Here is an 18260-nt window from a genome sequence, read left to right on the forward strand (position 1 = left end):
ATGAAAAGCTAAAAGCAAAGACCATATTCCGTAGAATAAGAGAGACGAGGATAATACGGTACACTAAAGCAGTCTAGTACTGACTCAGTAAGCTGTGGTCTATTTGTACTTCAGTTCTCTTATGTGAGTTACAGTATGTAAGAAGACTCATCTGTGCAAGATTGCCAGTACTGGAACAACTTACAATATATTTATGGAAGCATGAAAATGGGACATGCTGTCTGTCTTCGCATTTAACTGGGATTCAAGGTAGACCATAATACCCCCACTGAGCTCTAGGCTGCTCTGACACCACCACTAGCTTTGCTAAGTTAGGCATCTTGAAGCCATCCAAGATGCACAACCCTGAGCTCTCACATTGCTACCAGGTCACCCTACACTTGCCCTCAGAAACAGACAGGTAGACCTAAGCAACATGTGCTGTTTTACTTACCTGGTTGTTTCTGTCGAGGCTTAGGCAGGTTAGTAACGCAAGTATGTGGACACATCAAGACATTACAAGGGTGCAGAGCACCTTCTAAAAAGCGCTGCTTGGTTTCTGAAACATGAATTCCTCCAAGTGGTGCTTTTGGCAAAGTGTTGGCTGGCACCAAGGCAAGACAGTAGACGCCCACTTGGTGAATGCTATCAATTGCCTTGATAAAGAGAAAAAAACAACAAACACAACAACAACAAAATATTCCACATTATCAACTGGATGTAGATAAAGCAAGAATTCAAGTCATTTAATAACATTAAAATTTTTACTTGCACCATAATTTGCAAATAAAGGGTCCAATTCTGCACTCACTGAACTCATAGAAGTTGTGCCATGACTTCAATGGGAGCAGGAGCAGACCCAGGACTTTGCTTGTGCACGCTATCAATGGGATGCCACCTGCACATCAGGGATTAGGAAAGTCTCTTAAAAGTGGGCAACAAGTGCAGAGATTTTAAAAAGCCAAAACTATATCACAGCAAATTTAGCACGTATGGCACAATCACAAAAGCACAGTAGAACATAAAACCACAAAAATAGGAAGGGAAACATCTTGCTACCTAAAACTGAGGTGTCCATTTTAGCTATGACACTTCTAAAAATAGAAATAACTAAAATTTCTCTTGTGAAAAACAGCTTATTACCAGGTATGCCCTCCAAAAAGATTAAAACCTGAAATTAGACAGAAACTGTAACTACAAAACTGTGTTGTGCTTAAGAGGTATCTATCTTCCCTTGTTTTCTCTAGTTTTCCCTTAATTTGTCCTCTTGACAGAGTCTTCTCCTATAATTGTGCTCTCACTTTTTACTTTCTTATAACTGTTCAATTTGTTCCAAAATCCTTAAATGCAACTACCGGAATTCCTCCTGACCCCCAAGGAAGCACAATACAGTAAACAAGAGAAAAAAGTTTTCACTGCTTACTATTGGAGATCTAGAATAAGAACATTAGTGACTTAGATTCTAGGGTCTGTTTTGCTAATTGGCACTAAGTAACCTTAAACATTTTCAGTCTTAACTCTCCCAGCCAGTATGAAATCAGCAGAAACCCATAGAATTAAAACACACAAACTGTCATCCTAGTAATACTAAGTTCAAAAACATTCTGAAAAGCAGTCTTACTTTTTACATTTTTTTTTTGTTAACTGTCAGCTCTGAAATACATTCAAAGTCAGCATATTGTAACTCTAGTTACACTGGAAGTTTTTTTCTTATGGAAAACAGATGTTCTAAGATTCTCATTTCATTCATTAGCCTTATTCACCTGGAAAGAGAGAAAGGACAGATCTGACTACCTGTAGAACCCTGCTCATCCACTGAAAACTATCCTCCTCTGATGCATCAGGGCGCTGCTCTGCCACAAGCACTATTCGATCATCATGCAAAACGGTCACAGAAAAAACTGCTATCCTAAAACGCAAAGGATAGAAGAATGATAGGATGCAACATATGATGAACATAGCATGGCTTACTATAATATGGCAATGACTGCAATCTTCAATGGTACTGCTTCAACACATACAAGTATTATTCATGCCAGATCATCGCAAAATCACAGACAAATTTAGAACAAATGCAAGTTTATTTCTGTAAAATTCTACTGGGGGTCAAGTGAATTTGCAGTCACTAACGTAGGATGTGTTTAACACGGGCAGGTTCCATACATGCAAGGGCTAGGCAAACCTTGCCTATATAGCTCCATCATGCACACTAAACCCATTGCTCTTACATACTTCATCTGTCCTGAAAGACAACAATTATGCCAAATTACTGGCTAGCATGTCTAGTGATGTTTGCACTGATGAATACTTACTCCCCTTTTGTGAATTAAATTAGTTTTAGGCTTGCAACTTCTAGGACAAAATATTAATCATGTCTTAACCAGGTATCTGCCATTATTTTTATGACCTGTGAATTGAGCAAATGATGCAAAAATGAAGAGAGCTCAACTTTGTGAGTCGGTAATAGTTCTGTGTCACTGTCACAGCTGCAGAAGAAAAACACTTGAACTAAAGGATTCTCAACTGAAGAGCAGTAAGGTTGGTGACACAGCACACACACTCTTTGAAAGCCCTTCAACAGCACTTCCAGTTTGTTCTTTAGAACACTGTAAAGCTCTTCCCTAGGCCACTCTGCATAAGACTGCTCGGGTGGACAAAAGGGAGCTGTATTTTACATTCTGTATCACGCTTCATTTGACTGTCTTAAGAGAAGCTTTGAAATAAGTTTTAAACAGACACTTAAAGTTTGATGTTTATAATATATGAAGATAAGTGTAAATTATACAGAAATCTAATATGCAAGAAGCAGGATGTCACTATTTGTCTTCCAAATTAGCAGTGACAGCCAAGTTCTTATTTGGCATACCACAACCTAGTGCCATTTTTCCTGGAAAGTAAACATGTAAAAATTCACATGAGGAACTCCCACATACACTATATTGCTTGTTCGTTGCTTGCAGATGAAAAAAGAGCAACAAAGTTCAATCAATGGTGGTAAAGTTTATAATATACTCACCTTCCCCGGTAGACAAATTTCATTGGTTCTACTGCTAATGCAGTGGCTACTACATCATCTGCATTATGTCTGCGACCACTAACTGTCATTAGGCCATCCAATTTTCCTACCACAAACACCAAATAGTCCTGAAAAGAAGACAAGATTAGAAAAAGATAAGGAAAAACCTCCTGGCAATATGCCTGACTAAAACCAATGATATTCACAATATTGGTATGAGGTCACTGCCCTGACACAGAATTGTGCTCAGTGCATCTATGGTCACAAAGGACCCAGCTCGCTGCCTACATGGGCTGCACAGCTCAAGGCATATAGACACTGACTTCCAGCATGGACTTGAAATAGTATCACCACAGCTGCCACCAGTCAAGAGGCAGTTGAAGACATGGGCCAACTATTACGGAAAATAAATGAAAATACTGCTCCCTCAAGGGGTAGATGCTAGTTTGTTTCACTCTGGCTTCACTTCATCTGCAAGCTGTCATAGAAGCTCTTCTGTTCTGTTTCCCCACTGACAATCTATCTCCTCTTCATTGTGTACCAGATCAACTGGGGTGGGCATGTGTCACTCAGATGTGGGTGTCAGGAAAAAGTGAGGCCAAAACTGCTCATTCACACTTACAGGACCCACAAAGCCAAGTAATCCTGTTCTTGTAAAGGGTTGATCTGAAACAGGCACACCGGTGGCCGTCACTGGAATGGCCTAAAAGAACACAGAAGAAATACTCACACACACAGTACTAAGAAAACCAAAGTTAAAATACTTTCTGCCTCTGTTCACCGCAGCTGAAAAATTCAGCTGAAAAATTACTTGAGGACAACATTCACTATCATGTCAAGTATGAACAACAGCTTTTAGAATAATGAAAAACACACCAGTCCATCTAACTCAGGTGGTTTCCTTGCCTTTTTTTTTTCTTCAACTGTTGCATTACATCAGGTATCTCACTGCTGTTCTCACTAGCTAACTATAGTGCTGAAAGCTAAGGTGTTTAAAGTTTTAAGATTAGGCAAAATGACAGAAAGAGGCTTTTTTGAAAGTGAAGACCATGGCCAGGATTTCTCTCACCTTTCTTCTAGAATTCCATACTTCAGCCAAGCCTCCAAATTTTCGCCCACTGCAATACTACTGCAAAAATACTACTTCCTCTTCTTTTTTGCCAGAACAGGGAAAAATTGAAATTAGGATACCCCTGTGAGGAAAAATCTGGGCAGAATAAATATCAGACTAACTTTTCTCTGTCCCAAGCTATGCACCAATAAATTGAAATATCTTCATGTAACTTTACGTAAGACTTAATGGAGATAAATTTAAATGCCAACATGGACACAATACTGTATTGCAAAATATAGAGGCAGCTGACTGACTGCTGATGGTCCTTTGTATTTTGGTTGTAAGAGAAGGAATTTCAAGTTCTGACACGAAAAATGAAGGACACTGTATTTCACCATGGCTTTTTATTTTTAAAAAAAGGGGAAGTAATAAAAAATAAAAAGTGAAATAAATAAAAATGAATGAATGAATAAATAAATAAATAAGTAAGTGGAAGAAAAGATATTATTTTCAAGCAGAAATACCAGAGCTACAACAATTGTACATTACGCAGAGTTACAACAACTGTACATTACACAGAGAAATACAAACCTCAAACACATTTTTGGTGATTCCAAGAAGGCCAAAATATGCCATTCCAGTTGCACCTGAATTCACACATATTTCTCCAACCTCATCAGCTTTACACAGATAAGGAGTCCCATCCACCTTCACGACACAAACATTTGCTAAAGGGAAAGGAAGAAAACAGAATCATAACATTGGTATATTTCAGCAACTGATACAGAAGTTACTTGGCTACTGGTAGACAAATAAAAATTTTAATATAATTTATCTAACAGCTACAGAAAAAAACACAGCAGGCAAGAGAACTCTCTTTCTGACAGCCTGTGCAATATGATCTCCAAGATGAAAGATACAAGTTTGCAAATGCATTTTTTTTTAACAGCGCTTCACAGCCTATGTATCAGATGCAACTGACTCCAAAACTGTAGCAATTGCTTTTCAATATGAAGGCAGGTGGTTTCTTCAAATTAAAGCTCATATGAGAATAAAGATGAAAAAGAAAAGATATTAAGTTACAGATGTACCGCACCTTTTATTCTACTATTACACTTTTGTTTTCATAGTTATGTGAGAAACACACTAGAAATGGCGAGAAAATTAGGCCATTATAATTTCTCACTGCCAGGTCATGATTTTTCTGCATTATGTCCCACCCTCTTTTAAAGCAGTCTTCCATCTACCATCTTTCAGAGAGATGTCTCTTGCTGAACCTAATCCCATGACAACACATTATTTCTTTCCAAGCTTCAGTGCGATGACTTCATCTTCTGTGACAACTTTCTTCAAATCATTAAAACTATTTCATTTCATAAAGGTCCTACTACTATTATCCTCCTGTTACTTAGAAGAAAACTAATTTTCTTCTGAAATCTCAGATCTTCCAACACTGACATTTTCTTATTTTTAATCATGCAAATACACACTTGTAAACCAAATATAACACTGATCTTTGCTCTGGCCACTGGTTATATATCTCACTTCTGAAGCAACAATTTTTTAGAAGTTTCTCTGGCAGAAACCTTTTCTCTAGCAGACCCTTTGCTTATAGCAGTTGGGATTTGTCTCTTCCCATCACCAAAGTGAAAAGAAAAAGCACAATAAAGGAGAAGGCACAACAGAGCAACAAAGTTTATCTTAGCACTTACAGACAAGATTAAAAAGAAATCAAATGGGTCATCTTAGCCAATATGAAATACACAGAACATTTGAAAAACAACACAAACTATGCCACGAATTAATTTTCTGCCCTTTCCCATTGTACCTGCTTCCAATCCAGATTATCAGAGTATTTTGTTGTCAAGTGTACTATATGTAAAAAGGAAAGATTTCTATCAGGACCCTTTGAATGTTTTGGACATGGAACGTATGGCAGATATGAAACCTAGATATGGCTGACAACAGCCATTATGAAGGAGTGTATTATTGCATTCCAATTTAGCCAGTCTTAACTGATACTACAGATAGCCCTTACTTTTACCATTGTTCAACCAGAACAAAAAGAAATCCTAAAGGGAACATAGAACATTTTATCCGAAAATAACACATGATACAGTTAGTTCTGCTGCAAGCATGGGCCAAGTTGCTAGTTGATAAAGTGCTTAAGGACATTGTCGAGTCTCAGTGAAGTATTCAGTCCTCGACAACTTATGTCTGAACAGGAAAGACAATAATTCACCCTACAAATAGACCAACCTCTAGATTATCTTGGTTTCATAAAGAATAGGTAATTTTTTAGAACAACAGATGTTTATTAATACAGAGTGTGGGACCCTGTGATATTAACCTTCACTGACCAAAGAAGGAGACTGCATGGTCAATGACTGGTACAGGTCCAACTCCAAAGCAGAACAAGAGTTTCAGCTGCTGAAAATATGTGTGAACTACAAGGTTGGAAAGAACCACCAGTTCATAATTTAGTCATTCAGAAAAACTCATTAAAAACATTAGAAACTTTTAAAAAGGCAGTTCAAACCTTTGTCACAAATTGAAACAGACACTTTATTACCACAAGAAATAATAGTCTTCAACTCATTCACAAACACAGAGAGCACAGCCAATTAGCCTGCGGTTCTGAACTGATGCTCGATCCATGAAGCCCTAGGACAAGCCTATCACCCTGATCAAGTCAAAAAAATACTTACCAGTAACCAATGTATGAAATAGGTAGTCTACACATACATTCTAACAGCAGGCATAGTTCTGCCTTGCCATGTGTTACTGCAAGGTTTTCCTTTTGCAGCACCTGTAGAGCCTGTACTTGGGCTTCTTTTTTTCCTGCTTCATGTGTGCTATACAAGAGAGCGCATCTACCACCATTTCAGTCTCTCAACAGCATCGCATCTGAAAAAGAATTAGAGAAGGGAAAGGTAGATGGGACAGGAATGTACATGTGGACTACACATCATGAAGAATACTGATTACTGGTAGGAAAACTTCCTTTCTTCAAATGAGTCCACATGTACATTCTTACAGATGGAGTCTCAGGAGTTAGCCCTGCCATGAGATTTCTGGCAGAGGATGAGAATCCTATTGTGCAAATAAATGACCAAACTGATACCCCTACTGAAGAGTGGACTTAGCTTTGAATATTTCAAGAACAGCACTACATGAATGTTAGAATTCTGGAGGTCTACACAGCAGATCGCTAGAACAGAAAACTACTGCCACCAAAGATGCTTGATACGTGTTAGAATGTTAGAAAGTGTTTTCATTCCATTTTCATGGTTTCATGGCAGATCCATATGCAACTGTTACAGTGTGCCAATAGTGGAATGCCAGAATCTTCTTGTAGGGAGCAAGTCTTCCTGAAAGTCCTGGGGCCGTGAAAATAAAAAGAGGGCCCTTCTAGCACTGCAGGTGTTACAGCTTCTGTTATAGAAGCAGGAAACCTCAGGAAAAATGACAAAAAGCTAGGATAAAACACCTCTAACTGCCACTGTTGAAGGCACTCGCAGTAGTTCCAGAGAAACCTAATCCTTGAAGGAAACAGCATATGAGGCTGTTCAATAGAAGGACCTGAATATTTTCCCTGTCTTCTGGAAAGGGCATTAGGCATAAAGTAAGGTCATTCATAGACGAAGATGAACAAGACTCTAGACTCTAAAAGTGGTCATGCAAGTATCCAGAGCACAACATTTAAATTGGAAGAGAACATCTCATCATAGATGTACCCATCACCACAGATCTCCAAAAGTAGGTCTATAGTGGGAGGGTGTTGTGCTGTCACATGACAGCCTGAAGCCAAATGGAACACAGAACTGAGATGGAATACTGTTTCTTCACATTCACCATCTAAGGAATAAGACGAAAAGCATCATGAAATTGTCCTGTAACAGCTCCCTTCAAAAATCAGTAAGAGGCACTGAGATATAGGAACTAAATTTTTTTGCAATGAAGAAGCATCGTGATAACCACCGGAATCTGCACAAATGTTTGCTGAGACACAGACATCTACAAACTGAAGACAAAGGAAGCATCCTAACATCCTGTTCTTTTTACAGAAGCTTAAGATCCGGCTCCAATCTAAACTTCTCTGCTTGAATGTAAGAAAGTAACTGCTGCAGCACTTTATGAACCAGGTTTTGTATGATTAGGAGCTGTAGGGATATAGATGATCTGGATTGATAGGGTTATTCTACTGCCAAAGAAACAATGTGAGGAAAATTCCTGCAAAACAATGGAAATGGTAAACAGCAGGGAGGCAAAATTGAGTCCCCCTGACCATCCACATCCTAGCATAAGATATTATAAGCTTCCAAGATGATAGGTGACATGCTGGTTGCATCCCAATTGATGGGAAAGTTGGAGGCTGAAAACAAAAGACAGGTTTGATACTCTCACTACTATCTTTACCAGTCCAATTTGAAAAAAAAAAAAAAATGGACTAAAGACCATTATGAGTCAAATACTGCTTCTTACCAAGGTTGATTCCAAGACAAAGCATGCAAAATAGCCCGAGCTCATTAACAGGTGAGACGAAACATCATCCTTCCAGGAGCTACATAGGAGTTTTTAGGGAAATGCATACTAGATTCTCTCCTACAAATTCCCATGCTATCTTTCATGCAGACATTTCTTTGTGGATGCTTGCACTTCCCTGGTGGCTCTTGTGATTGGCATTCATGGTAGATAATCAAAGTGAACAGCCAAGGCAACTGAAGAGGATATAGCATTGAGAGTGGCCTGTGGGTTAAACAGCATCAACACAAGACATCATGGTGGTGCTAAGGGGTCTGTCTTATTTGCTAATTAAGACACTGTAAGAAGGTGGACCCACAGTGTCTCAGAACGAATAGCAAGGTCTGCAGAAAAGGACGGCAGAAGCGGACACTTTATGTCCATGACCTTTTAAGAAGCTGGCTCCTGAATAAAGCACACCAGGGATCTTCAAGGGTACTGAAATCAAAGCCATTTGGCTTGACTGAACAAGCCTCAGCAAGACTACTTGTTCTTGGCTAGGAGACTACTTTCATAGCACATTTCATAGAAATTAGAGAAAAGCCCAGCTTGGAAGGGACCTGAGATCTAGTCCAACCTTCATTTGCCCAAACGAAATTCAGGAATGTGAGCTCCTATGTTTTAAGATGTTTGAATGACTAAGGCATATAGTGACTTCCAAGACCTTACAGAAGTATTCCCTAAGTATGGAATACAGCTTTCAGGGACAGCATGACACTCAAACTAGGCTTTTGGTGAAAGCACTGCAATCTAAAGAAAGGGAAAAAACAGGGAAAGATCAAGACTCATCAGTCTGCAGAGTAATTCAAAGTGACAAGTGACAGGCAAGGAAATGGTGGTATGTTCTCTCCTGTGTGCCAAACACGAAGGGACAGAGCACATCCTTCATGATACTACACAGGAAAAACCATAAAACTTACAAGGCAAGGCACAAGTATATCCAATACTAGAATGTACACGCTGACTCATTTGAAAGAATTCATTAAGTTCTTTAAGACAACAATTTCTTTTCATTTGGCATAAATCTTTAAACAACTGCTCGTTTTTGTTTTTAAAGAGACAGTCACAAGCAACAAAATTCTTAGATTATCACCTAGAAAGCACCCTCTTATCTATGTTCTGACTTAGAGAATGTACAGAGACATTTCTGCTAAACTATACTTGACATGGAATTTTTATCATTCTGTCAAATTGAAATTAATCTGCCCTATAGACTAATAGCTTGATGCTGATGAGAGTTTTAAAACAGTTAATGAATTAAGTCACTTAACATCAGCTTAACCTACACGTAGTTTTGCCACTTACTACTTCTTTTAAAATATCAATAGCCATCCACTATAAGTCATATCACTTCAAGGCATAAGACGGATACACACTTAACTATCCCTCTCATCAGACAAGTCACTCCATGTTTCTCACTGATATATAAAATCATGATAGTGATGCCAATTGTCTGTAAATGACATCTTAAAACATACCAGCTTAGAAGAGGAGATCTCTGAATATTAACCAGCTTTCTTGGGCCTCTCTCCTCCCCAGAATGTTATCCCACGGGACTCTTTCAAGCCAATTCATGAAGAGGCCAAAGTCTCCTCTCCTTAAGTCCAGCATTGTGATCATGCTTCTTCCCTGCTCCTTCCTCTCATGATCTGGAATACTGCTATCTCATGATCACGTAGCCTTCAACTTTCACATCCCCAATGATCTCCCCTCTCCTTTTTTGTGAGTATGAGGTCCAGCAGAGCACCTCTCCTCAGTGACTCCTTTATCATTTGTGTCAGGAAGCTGTCATCACTGCACTCCAGGAACCTTCTGGTTTGCTTATGCCCTCCTGGGTTGTCCCTCCATCAGGCATTAGGGTGTTTGAAGCCCCCATGAAGAGCAGAGCCCATAGATTTGAGGATGCCATTGGTACAAGGCCTCATCCACTTCTTCCCTGTCAGGTGGCCTACAATAGACATCCACTACAATGTCACCTGTACCAATCTGCTCTACCCTTACCCATAAGCTCTTAGATGTCTCTTCATCCATCCCCAGGCAGACCTCCATGCACTCTAACTATTCTATCACGTAAAGGGAAACAACTCCTCCTCATCTCCCCAGCCTTTCCTTCCTAAAGAGCCTTCCACTGCAACCCTCCAGCCATGAGCATTCCTGTGTGACATGATTTAGGTGTTCCTGCTCCAGCAGGGGGATTGGACTAGATGATCTTTCAAGGTTCCTTCCAATCCCTAATATTCTGTGATTCTGTGATGAGAGCCATCTCACCATCTCTCTGTGATCCCAACACAACTGTAGACCTGCAACTGTACATGTCTACTTCCTCATGTTTATTCTTCACGCTGCATGCATTAGTGTAAATTCACTTCAGAGAGGCATCCCAGCATGCTGATTTCCCGCAGTTTCAGTGTCACGGCTTTATTAAGAGGAAATACCAAAATTGCCGCTTCCTGAATTTTTAAGTTATTATTGTTAATTGCATATCCAGCACCAGATAAAATATATTCTTCACAAATACTCTAGAGCAATTCAAAATGAGAGTCTGGCAGCAACACACACACTCACTATTAGTTTCAAAGATGACAAATTTCTATGCTAACCTAAGTTTCTAGGCCATAAACAAACACTAAAAGGTGGGTAAAGCCACATCAGGACAAAGCTAGGTCTTGGAATGTTGGAGAGCTAAAGATAAAAACAAAAAAGCAGCAATAAAAATAAAGCCTTCAAAAATAGTAAATTGCTGCCAGATATTGAACAATCTCACTAAATCACACTGTGAAGGGCTGAGAGAAACAGAGGAGGTATCTTGGACTACACATGCTCCTGTGGTACACAAAAAGGCTTAGAGAACTGCTGCAGGGGCTGCTGAAGAAAAAGAACTGTCACAGCACACAGAGCAGCTGCAGCTCAGTATGAACACATGGACTATCACTAGGAGAAACAACTGCTGGATAAAACATAACATTTCCTACTAAGATTTAAGGTGTTTTTTTTTTTTCCTGCTGTACTTGTTATTACATAGCTGTAAATCAGTCTGCACTAATGCTAACAAATGTACAAAAACACAACTCTGCAAACCAGTCAAATGCATGTGCTCACACAAAAACCTATAGTTGTTCAAGTTTATCATCAGTTAATTTCTACTGCAAACATTTAACAATTTAGTTGAGACAGTACTTAATACTGAAGTGTTTGGGTAATGTGTCAAAATGTAAGTCATACTACCTTGAAGATAATTCTCATTTACCAATTTCATTTGTTTCATCGGCATAAGCATAATAGAAAAGATAAGTTACATGGAGTTTGCGTAAACCTACATGAAATGTTTTCCTACCTCCAGGCATAATCTGACCAACATCCTGTACAGTTAAAATGGACAACTTCTCTTCTGTATCCACTCTTATCACACCAAAACTAAGACAATTCATAGATAACACTGCTTTTCCTGGAGGAGGCCCACCCAGTTCTGGAGGTCTGAAAAACAGAAAGTCAAATCAGAATGAACCAACTGACCAATGGGCTTAGGGTCAACAAAAACACAGTGCAATTCTGTCAGGTCTATTAAGGCTAACCAAAATAATGGTCTTTCATCCTACACAAACAAGAGTTCAAGACTGGTAACGTATTTTACTAGATTAAAAAAATAGTTAGATCAAAACGTCACATAGCTTCCTCCCACCCTAAAACATTACGGAGAGGAGTTAGATCTATTACGGGCAAAGTGTCAAGAATAAGTATTCAAAGGCTGAATCTTCTGTCCAACAGAAAAATTAGGAAGTGTTTGTAGGCTTGACAATACTCTCTGAGATGTATTGGTTGAGGACTAACAACTCCATTTTGTGCAGTTGCTCACCTTTTGTGATGACATAGAACAGAAGAATCCAAGTGTTATATAAAAAAAAATCTATTTTTTTTATTTATTTATTGGGAAGGGTCAGTTCCTGCAGCAGAGAAGATTCTCCAATATTTAGGGATTTTTTTGTATCAAATTTTCTTGAAATGTATTTTCCCCAAAAAAGTACATTTTGTTCAAAACCATGGCCCAAAAAATCCAGCATTCATGTGCCTATTCATAAGCAAAGCATGCTGCTTTCTCAGCACATCACTTTCTATCTCTAGAAATTGAACGGAATTTTCCAGGCCAATTACAATTATTATTGTTTTTCTTTGGCCCCTTATTACAAGACAAAATATGTAAGTCATTGATTAATTGAATTTTCAGTATCTTCTTCCTCCCAAGTAAGCAGAAGTCTTGATTTTAGTGGCATTTCCTAAAGGTCTTACAGCAAACTCAGTGAGGATCAGACCCCGTTTTCCAAAATGCTTAAAAATAGTATGGCTGATTACTTCTGGAATATATAACATTTTAAATAAATAAGCAAATAAATAAATAAATAAACAAACACACACACACTTATGTGTATATATATAAAAATTCCCACTTCCTTCAGTGAAGGTGAAACCTGCAAGCCTCAGACTTCCTCTGTCTAGGTCTTTGATCACCTTTGTGTATGTAGTTGTCTTTTTTTGGCAACTGCCTTATCACCAGACACATTTCAATAGTCAAGAAATGTTTTCAGCCCAGTTCTCAGAAAAAATAAAATAAAATAAAGAATTACCTGCGAATAGCAACAGTTAGTGCCTCTGAGGAACTAGCACAGGGGCAGATTACTTCCGGTCTCAAACCTCTGGATTGAAATACATTCAGGAATGCATCACAAGAAGATATTGACCCTAAAAAGAACAGGCACACAATTGGAAACATTTCTGCCAAGTGCAGGAAAGCTTGATCTGCAGAATTTCAAAATCTATGCTTACCCTAAGCCCAGTTGTACAAAGACTGTATCCTTGCACAGAAACTACACACTTTCAAACTGCCTAAAGGACACAGTAGCCTACAATTAGATTCCAGATTTGAAGAAAAAAAAGTGGTTAACAAATTCACAGAACGAAATTCTGTGACTCTCTGCATACTCAGAACAGATTTATGAAATTCTGCATAATTTTCCTGAGGCAACGATCCATAAAACTTCACATTATTGAAAGTCTGCCAATGATGCAGTTCTTAAGTTCCTATACAAGTGTTTCTTTCAGATGCCACAGAATTACTCCTTAGTGATAATTCAGGCTGGCAGCAATGACACTGCTGAGAGAAGCCTGAGGGCTATCAAAAGGGACTTCAGGGGACTGGGGTGGTTACTGGATGGAGTGGGTGCACAGGTGTGAGTTTATGTGGCAAGCTTTTGGTAGCAGGGGGCCATAGGTGTGGCCTCTGTGAGAAGAATCCAGAAGCTGCCCCATGTTAGATAAGGGCCCTGCTGATGGCCAGAACCAGGCCAGAAAGTGATATTATCTGTGCCTCTGTGAAAGCCTATTTAGGAAAGGGAAAAGAAAACTGCTGGGGAACAGCAGCTGGGAGAGTGAGAGGAGTGAGAAACAGCCTTGCAGACTCCAAGGTCAGTGGAGAAGGAGGGGGAGAGGTGCTCCAGGCACCGGAGCAGAAGTTCGCCTGAGGCCTGTGGTGAGGAACATGGTGAAGCAGGCTGTCCCCCTGCAGCCTGCGGAGTACCATGTTGGGGCAGGGTTCCACTGCAGCCCCTGGAGACCCACGGTGGAGCAGGTGGACCTGCACTGACGGAAGCTGCCACCTGTGGAAGACCGCTGCCAGAGCAGGCCCCAGGCCAGACCAGCTGCCCGTGGGGGACCCAGGTTGGAGCAGAGTGCTCCTGCTGGATGGACCCCGTGGTACAGACCCATATCTGGAGCAGTTCTTGAAGAGCTGCTGCCTGTGGCAAGCCCACACAGGATCAGTTTAGGAAGGATGGCATGCTGTGGGAGGGAACCCACACTGGATCAAGGGAAGAGGGTGACTGAGAAGGAGCGATGGAGACAAAGCGCTATAGACTGACCCCCATGCTACTTGGGGGTGAGGGCAATGGTGAAACTGAAGTGCATCCACACCAATGCACACAGCATGGGTAACAAACAGGAAGAGCTGGAAGCCCTATGGGAATGTACAGAAATCAGACACATTGCAACTCAAAGACTTCTTCTACCTGCACTACATGAGCAACTACTTCAAAACTGACATTATGATTTACTTTAAATTTAAAAATCCTGTTTCAAATTACATTGCCAACTATTTTTTATGTAAAGAGTAACAGAATATTTTCTGTGAAAGTTTCTCTCCGGTGTTCTTAGCAAAGAAATGCTGCTGTCTGCCTTTCTGAAGATGAACTGCTGAGCTCCTACAGTACAGAAACAGTGTTGTGATTTAGAACATACTTCAGTTCACCTTGGACTGACAGCTCAGAAAATACACCTGTACTTACATGGATTAGCTCCATCTGCCACTATTAACATTCGTAAAGAGCTTAGACTGACATCTCTCTGATCTCTCTGAGCCAAAAGTGACCAGTGCATATCACGTGATTTTACTACTGCGACACGGGCTGAAAATTAAATGAAGAAAATAATTATGGCGTGTGTGCAGAACAAAATAAAGACAAAATTTATTAAATTATACAAATATTTTTGCGTATTTACATAAATTTATTAAACAAATTACAAACTACTACTATTTAACTACTATGACCCGTCTCCAAATGGACTTGATTATAGAATTCAAATGCTTACTATAAACTCAATTAACAGGATGAGAAATAGTCATCATTAAAGATCTATCAGAATAAGCCATCGAAGTTGCTTATCAATCAATCCATCAGTACATTTAACACTGTATTTGTAGTACTTGATTGCTAAAGCTGAGGCATCACGGTGGCAAAGGAAGTCAGCTGGATAAAACACCAGTGGCCTTGCCTACAGCAGACATCTTACACAGATTTTCATTTAATGTTGCCTGTTTTTTTTTTGTTTGTTTGTTTTTAATAAATCATCAGAGAAAAGGTAGGTAAAGTAATAATACTTTAAGGTTACCTTTGTATGAGCAGACTTTCTGTATCCACGAAAGTGGATTAACCTTCATTAGCGCATAGGGAATACTGATGACATGCATCCTGTTCATAACACTCTGAGAAAAATATTAAAAAAAAAGTTTCAAGCGGTTCAAAGAATACACATAATATATTTTTAATAAACACACCAATATCTTTTTAAAAAAACACAGCTACAGCATAACTCTCACATTTCACTATCAGTGAAAATTATGTGTACAGTCAATAAAAATTTAAGGTATATCTGTACAGTCTGTTAGTGAAAAGGGACTATTTTATTAATAAAAATATAAATAATTAAATATAGTTCTCAAACTGTGGTTTATGACCGCATTCTGATGCTAATGCACTACCCCAAAGAGAACCTTATTGCTGCAGTTTAATTCATTCAAATACTTACTGTTAGTACTCCATGCCAAAGGCCAGCATCTCTTTTGAAATCCAAGACATTTGTTAGTGTTTCAGCTGAAAACAAAGGAAAAAACTATCAGATTTAAAAAGCGGTATATAGGCTGCTTAATCTGAAAGTGTCTTATATTACTTACTACAATCATCTTAAAAGTACAATTATAGACTAGATTATTACAAAGAATTTAAGACCTAATTTTCAGTTTAATACCACTTCCACATGTTTGTTACCTTTGCCAAACGGCTATGCAGGCTGAAACAATGCTTTTGATGCCAACTGCTGAAATTTTCAACTAAAAATTGTTTAGCTATATTTGAAATAATTAAATTCTTGATTCTTAATTTCTTGAGAAATATTATCATGGCTGTACTAAATTTACTTCTATGCTTTCTCTGAGAAATTCAAAAGCCTTATGTGATTCAAAACACAGAATCAAAGTTTGGCATAAGATCTAATCTGATTTTAGAAGGATGTCTTTTATTGATCAGGTGAAATTTGCTTACCACTGATGTAGGATGATTACATGTAAAAGAAATGGTTCTTCAAGGTATTTACTATTCTTGTTAAATTTTCAGAAAATACACAGCTATTTCCCAATAAACAGAATACTTCAGCAAGCCAGTCACATACCCATTCATCCCCTGGGTGACTGAGAACTCCAAGGGCTCTAAGACACATAAGTCTTCCCAGCCATAAAATCATAAAGGTTGGAAAAGACCTCCAAGATCATTTGGTCTAACCACCCCCCTACCGCCAGGATCATCCACTAAATCATGTCCCTAAGCACCACGTTCAACCTTTCCTTAAACACCTCCAGAGATGGTGACTCCACCACCTCCCTTGTGAGCCTGTAATTAAGGAAATGCACATCTTCTATAGCCTCGAATATTTTCAGCCTTCAGGAAAAGTGGAGTGCATATGTAAGTGTTGGCTGGTAGAAGGCTGTCGGCAGTTTCACAGAATCTTATGACAGATTTTGTATGATGCTCAGAGAGAGAATCTGAAGTATGAGAAAGTATCTAAAGCTTATTTAAAGTTCATTTAAGACAGTAGACATGATTTGGCAACGTAGTTTTCCTAGATAATCAAAGCTATGATCATCATTCTAAAGTTGTAGTTAACTTACCTTCTGAATAGCCACATGCCTGAGTCAATGCATGACAGTGTGCCAGCATGGAAGCATGAGATATAGTAATGCCCACTGTGCTCCCCTCTTTACTTGTTTTGTACTGAAAAGAGAAAGTTTACACGCTCATTAGTTTAACAACAAAATAAAGAAAATTTAATGTAGTGAACTTAAAGGATATTTTATTATAAAAAGGTGAACTTTTTTTTTTTTTTTTTTTAATAATCAAAGAGCTATGTAAAAGATGCATTTATGTTCAGCAAATATTCTAATATCAAAGGAAACCTGACCATCTCTCTACCCCATTTAAACAAATTCTCCCAGGGATGCCAAAATGCCAGTATAACCACTCACACACCAGTTTTCCTGGTAGCCTTGAGGAAAACACTCTTGTTCCACAATTATACATATTATAGTCATCTTTTTTGTAGCACCAGAAGATTAAAGGAAGAAAATGTGCTGTGACATAAATGGGAATAGTGTAATAATAAGTTAGGCATATTATACTGGATCACCTCAATATAAGCAATCTCAGCACTGGCATCCCGTACTTGCGGATGCCAGTCCTTAGCTGGTTTTGCCAGATGTTTCCCATCAATCACAAACCAAATGAGACGAGGCCAACCTTCAAATGAAAAAAAAAAGAAAAAAGTTAGTATCATTATACTTCCAAAGCACTTTTTCCCCCCAGTATTCTGGGTAGCGACACGTAGCAAGTAAATGCTGCAGCATCACACCCCTGACAGGAAGAAGAAGCACTAAGTACTCTCTTTACAATTATGGCAGCTTGTCTTTATACATAAGCTAGAAGCATACGAGCAAAGTCAAAGAAGTGGCTTAACACCAACAATCAATATACACATCCTTTATTGTATAAAGAAGTTTGAGTATCTCAGAAACATACCTTTGAACGTAACTACCTCACCAGTCTGAGCTTTAGGAAGGCCTTTTTGACAAGCATCAGTGGTTAAAGCTAGTGTTACTCCACAACTGCCCAAAAGAAATCCAATTTGCTGGCTGCCTGCATCCTACAGAGAAATGAAGTTTTAGCAAACTTAGTAATAAATCACACTTTAGCACAGTTTACTGCAACTTTTCCATGTTTTTAAATTAAGACGAATGATACCACAGGAAAAGAAAATCCTAGGTCAAAAGATTTTTTTTTGTTGTTAGCACTGAACTTTACACTCAAAATGCAT

General features: G+C 38.8%; 1 protein-coding gene across 22 annotated transcripts in view; it reads right to left on the reverse strand.

The window, feature by feature from the left end:
• DIP2A (disco interacting protein 2 homolog A) overlaps positions 1-18260 on the reverse strand; it is a 115498-nt gene that overhangs the window by 35937 nt on the left and 61301 nt on the right. For 18 of the 22 annotated variants that reach the window (XM_068686032.1, XM_068686031.1, XM_068686016.1 and 15 more), the window contains 13 exons: positions 17966-18089; positions 17577-17686; positions 17062-17164; positions 15927-15991; positions 15510-15603; positions 14906-15025; positions 13193-13307; positions 11908-12047; positions 4641-4777; positions 3618-3698; positions 2996-3123; positions 1774-1888; positions 434-635 (listed from right to left, as the gene is read on the reverse strand). In XM_068686032.1, the coding sequence (XP_068542133.1) occupies positions 434-635; positions 1774-1888; positions 2996-3123; positions 3618-3698; positions 4641-4777; positions 11908-12047; positions 13193-13307; positions 14906-15025; positions 15510-15603; positions 15927-15991; positions 17062-17164; positions 17577-17686; positions 17966-18089 (1534 nt within the window). Of the gene's footprint in view, positions 1-433; positions 636-790; positions 878-1742; positions 1889-2995; positions 3124-3617; positions 3699-4640; positions 4778-11907; positions 12048-13192; positions 13308-14905; positions 15026-15509; positions 15604-15926; positions 15992-17061; positions 17165-17576; positions 17687-17965; positions 18090-18260 lie in introns of those variants that run through there. The other 4 variants (XM_068686033.1, XM_068686035.1, XM_068686034.1 and 1 more) reach the window with 4 other exon arrangements.

The sequence above is a fragment of the Anas acuta genome, chromosome 6, assembly GCF_963932015.1.
Source record: "Anas acuta chromosome 6, bAnaAcu1.1, whole genome shotgun sequence".
Taxonomy (NCBI): domain Eukaryota; kingdom Metazoa; phylum Chordata; class Aves; order Anseriformes; family Anatidae; genus Anas; species Anas acuta.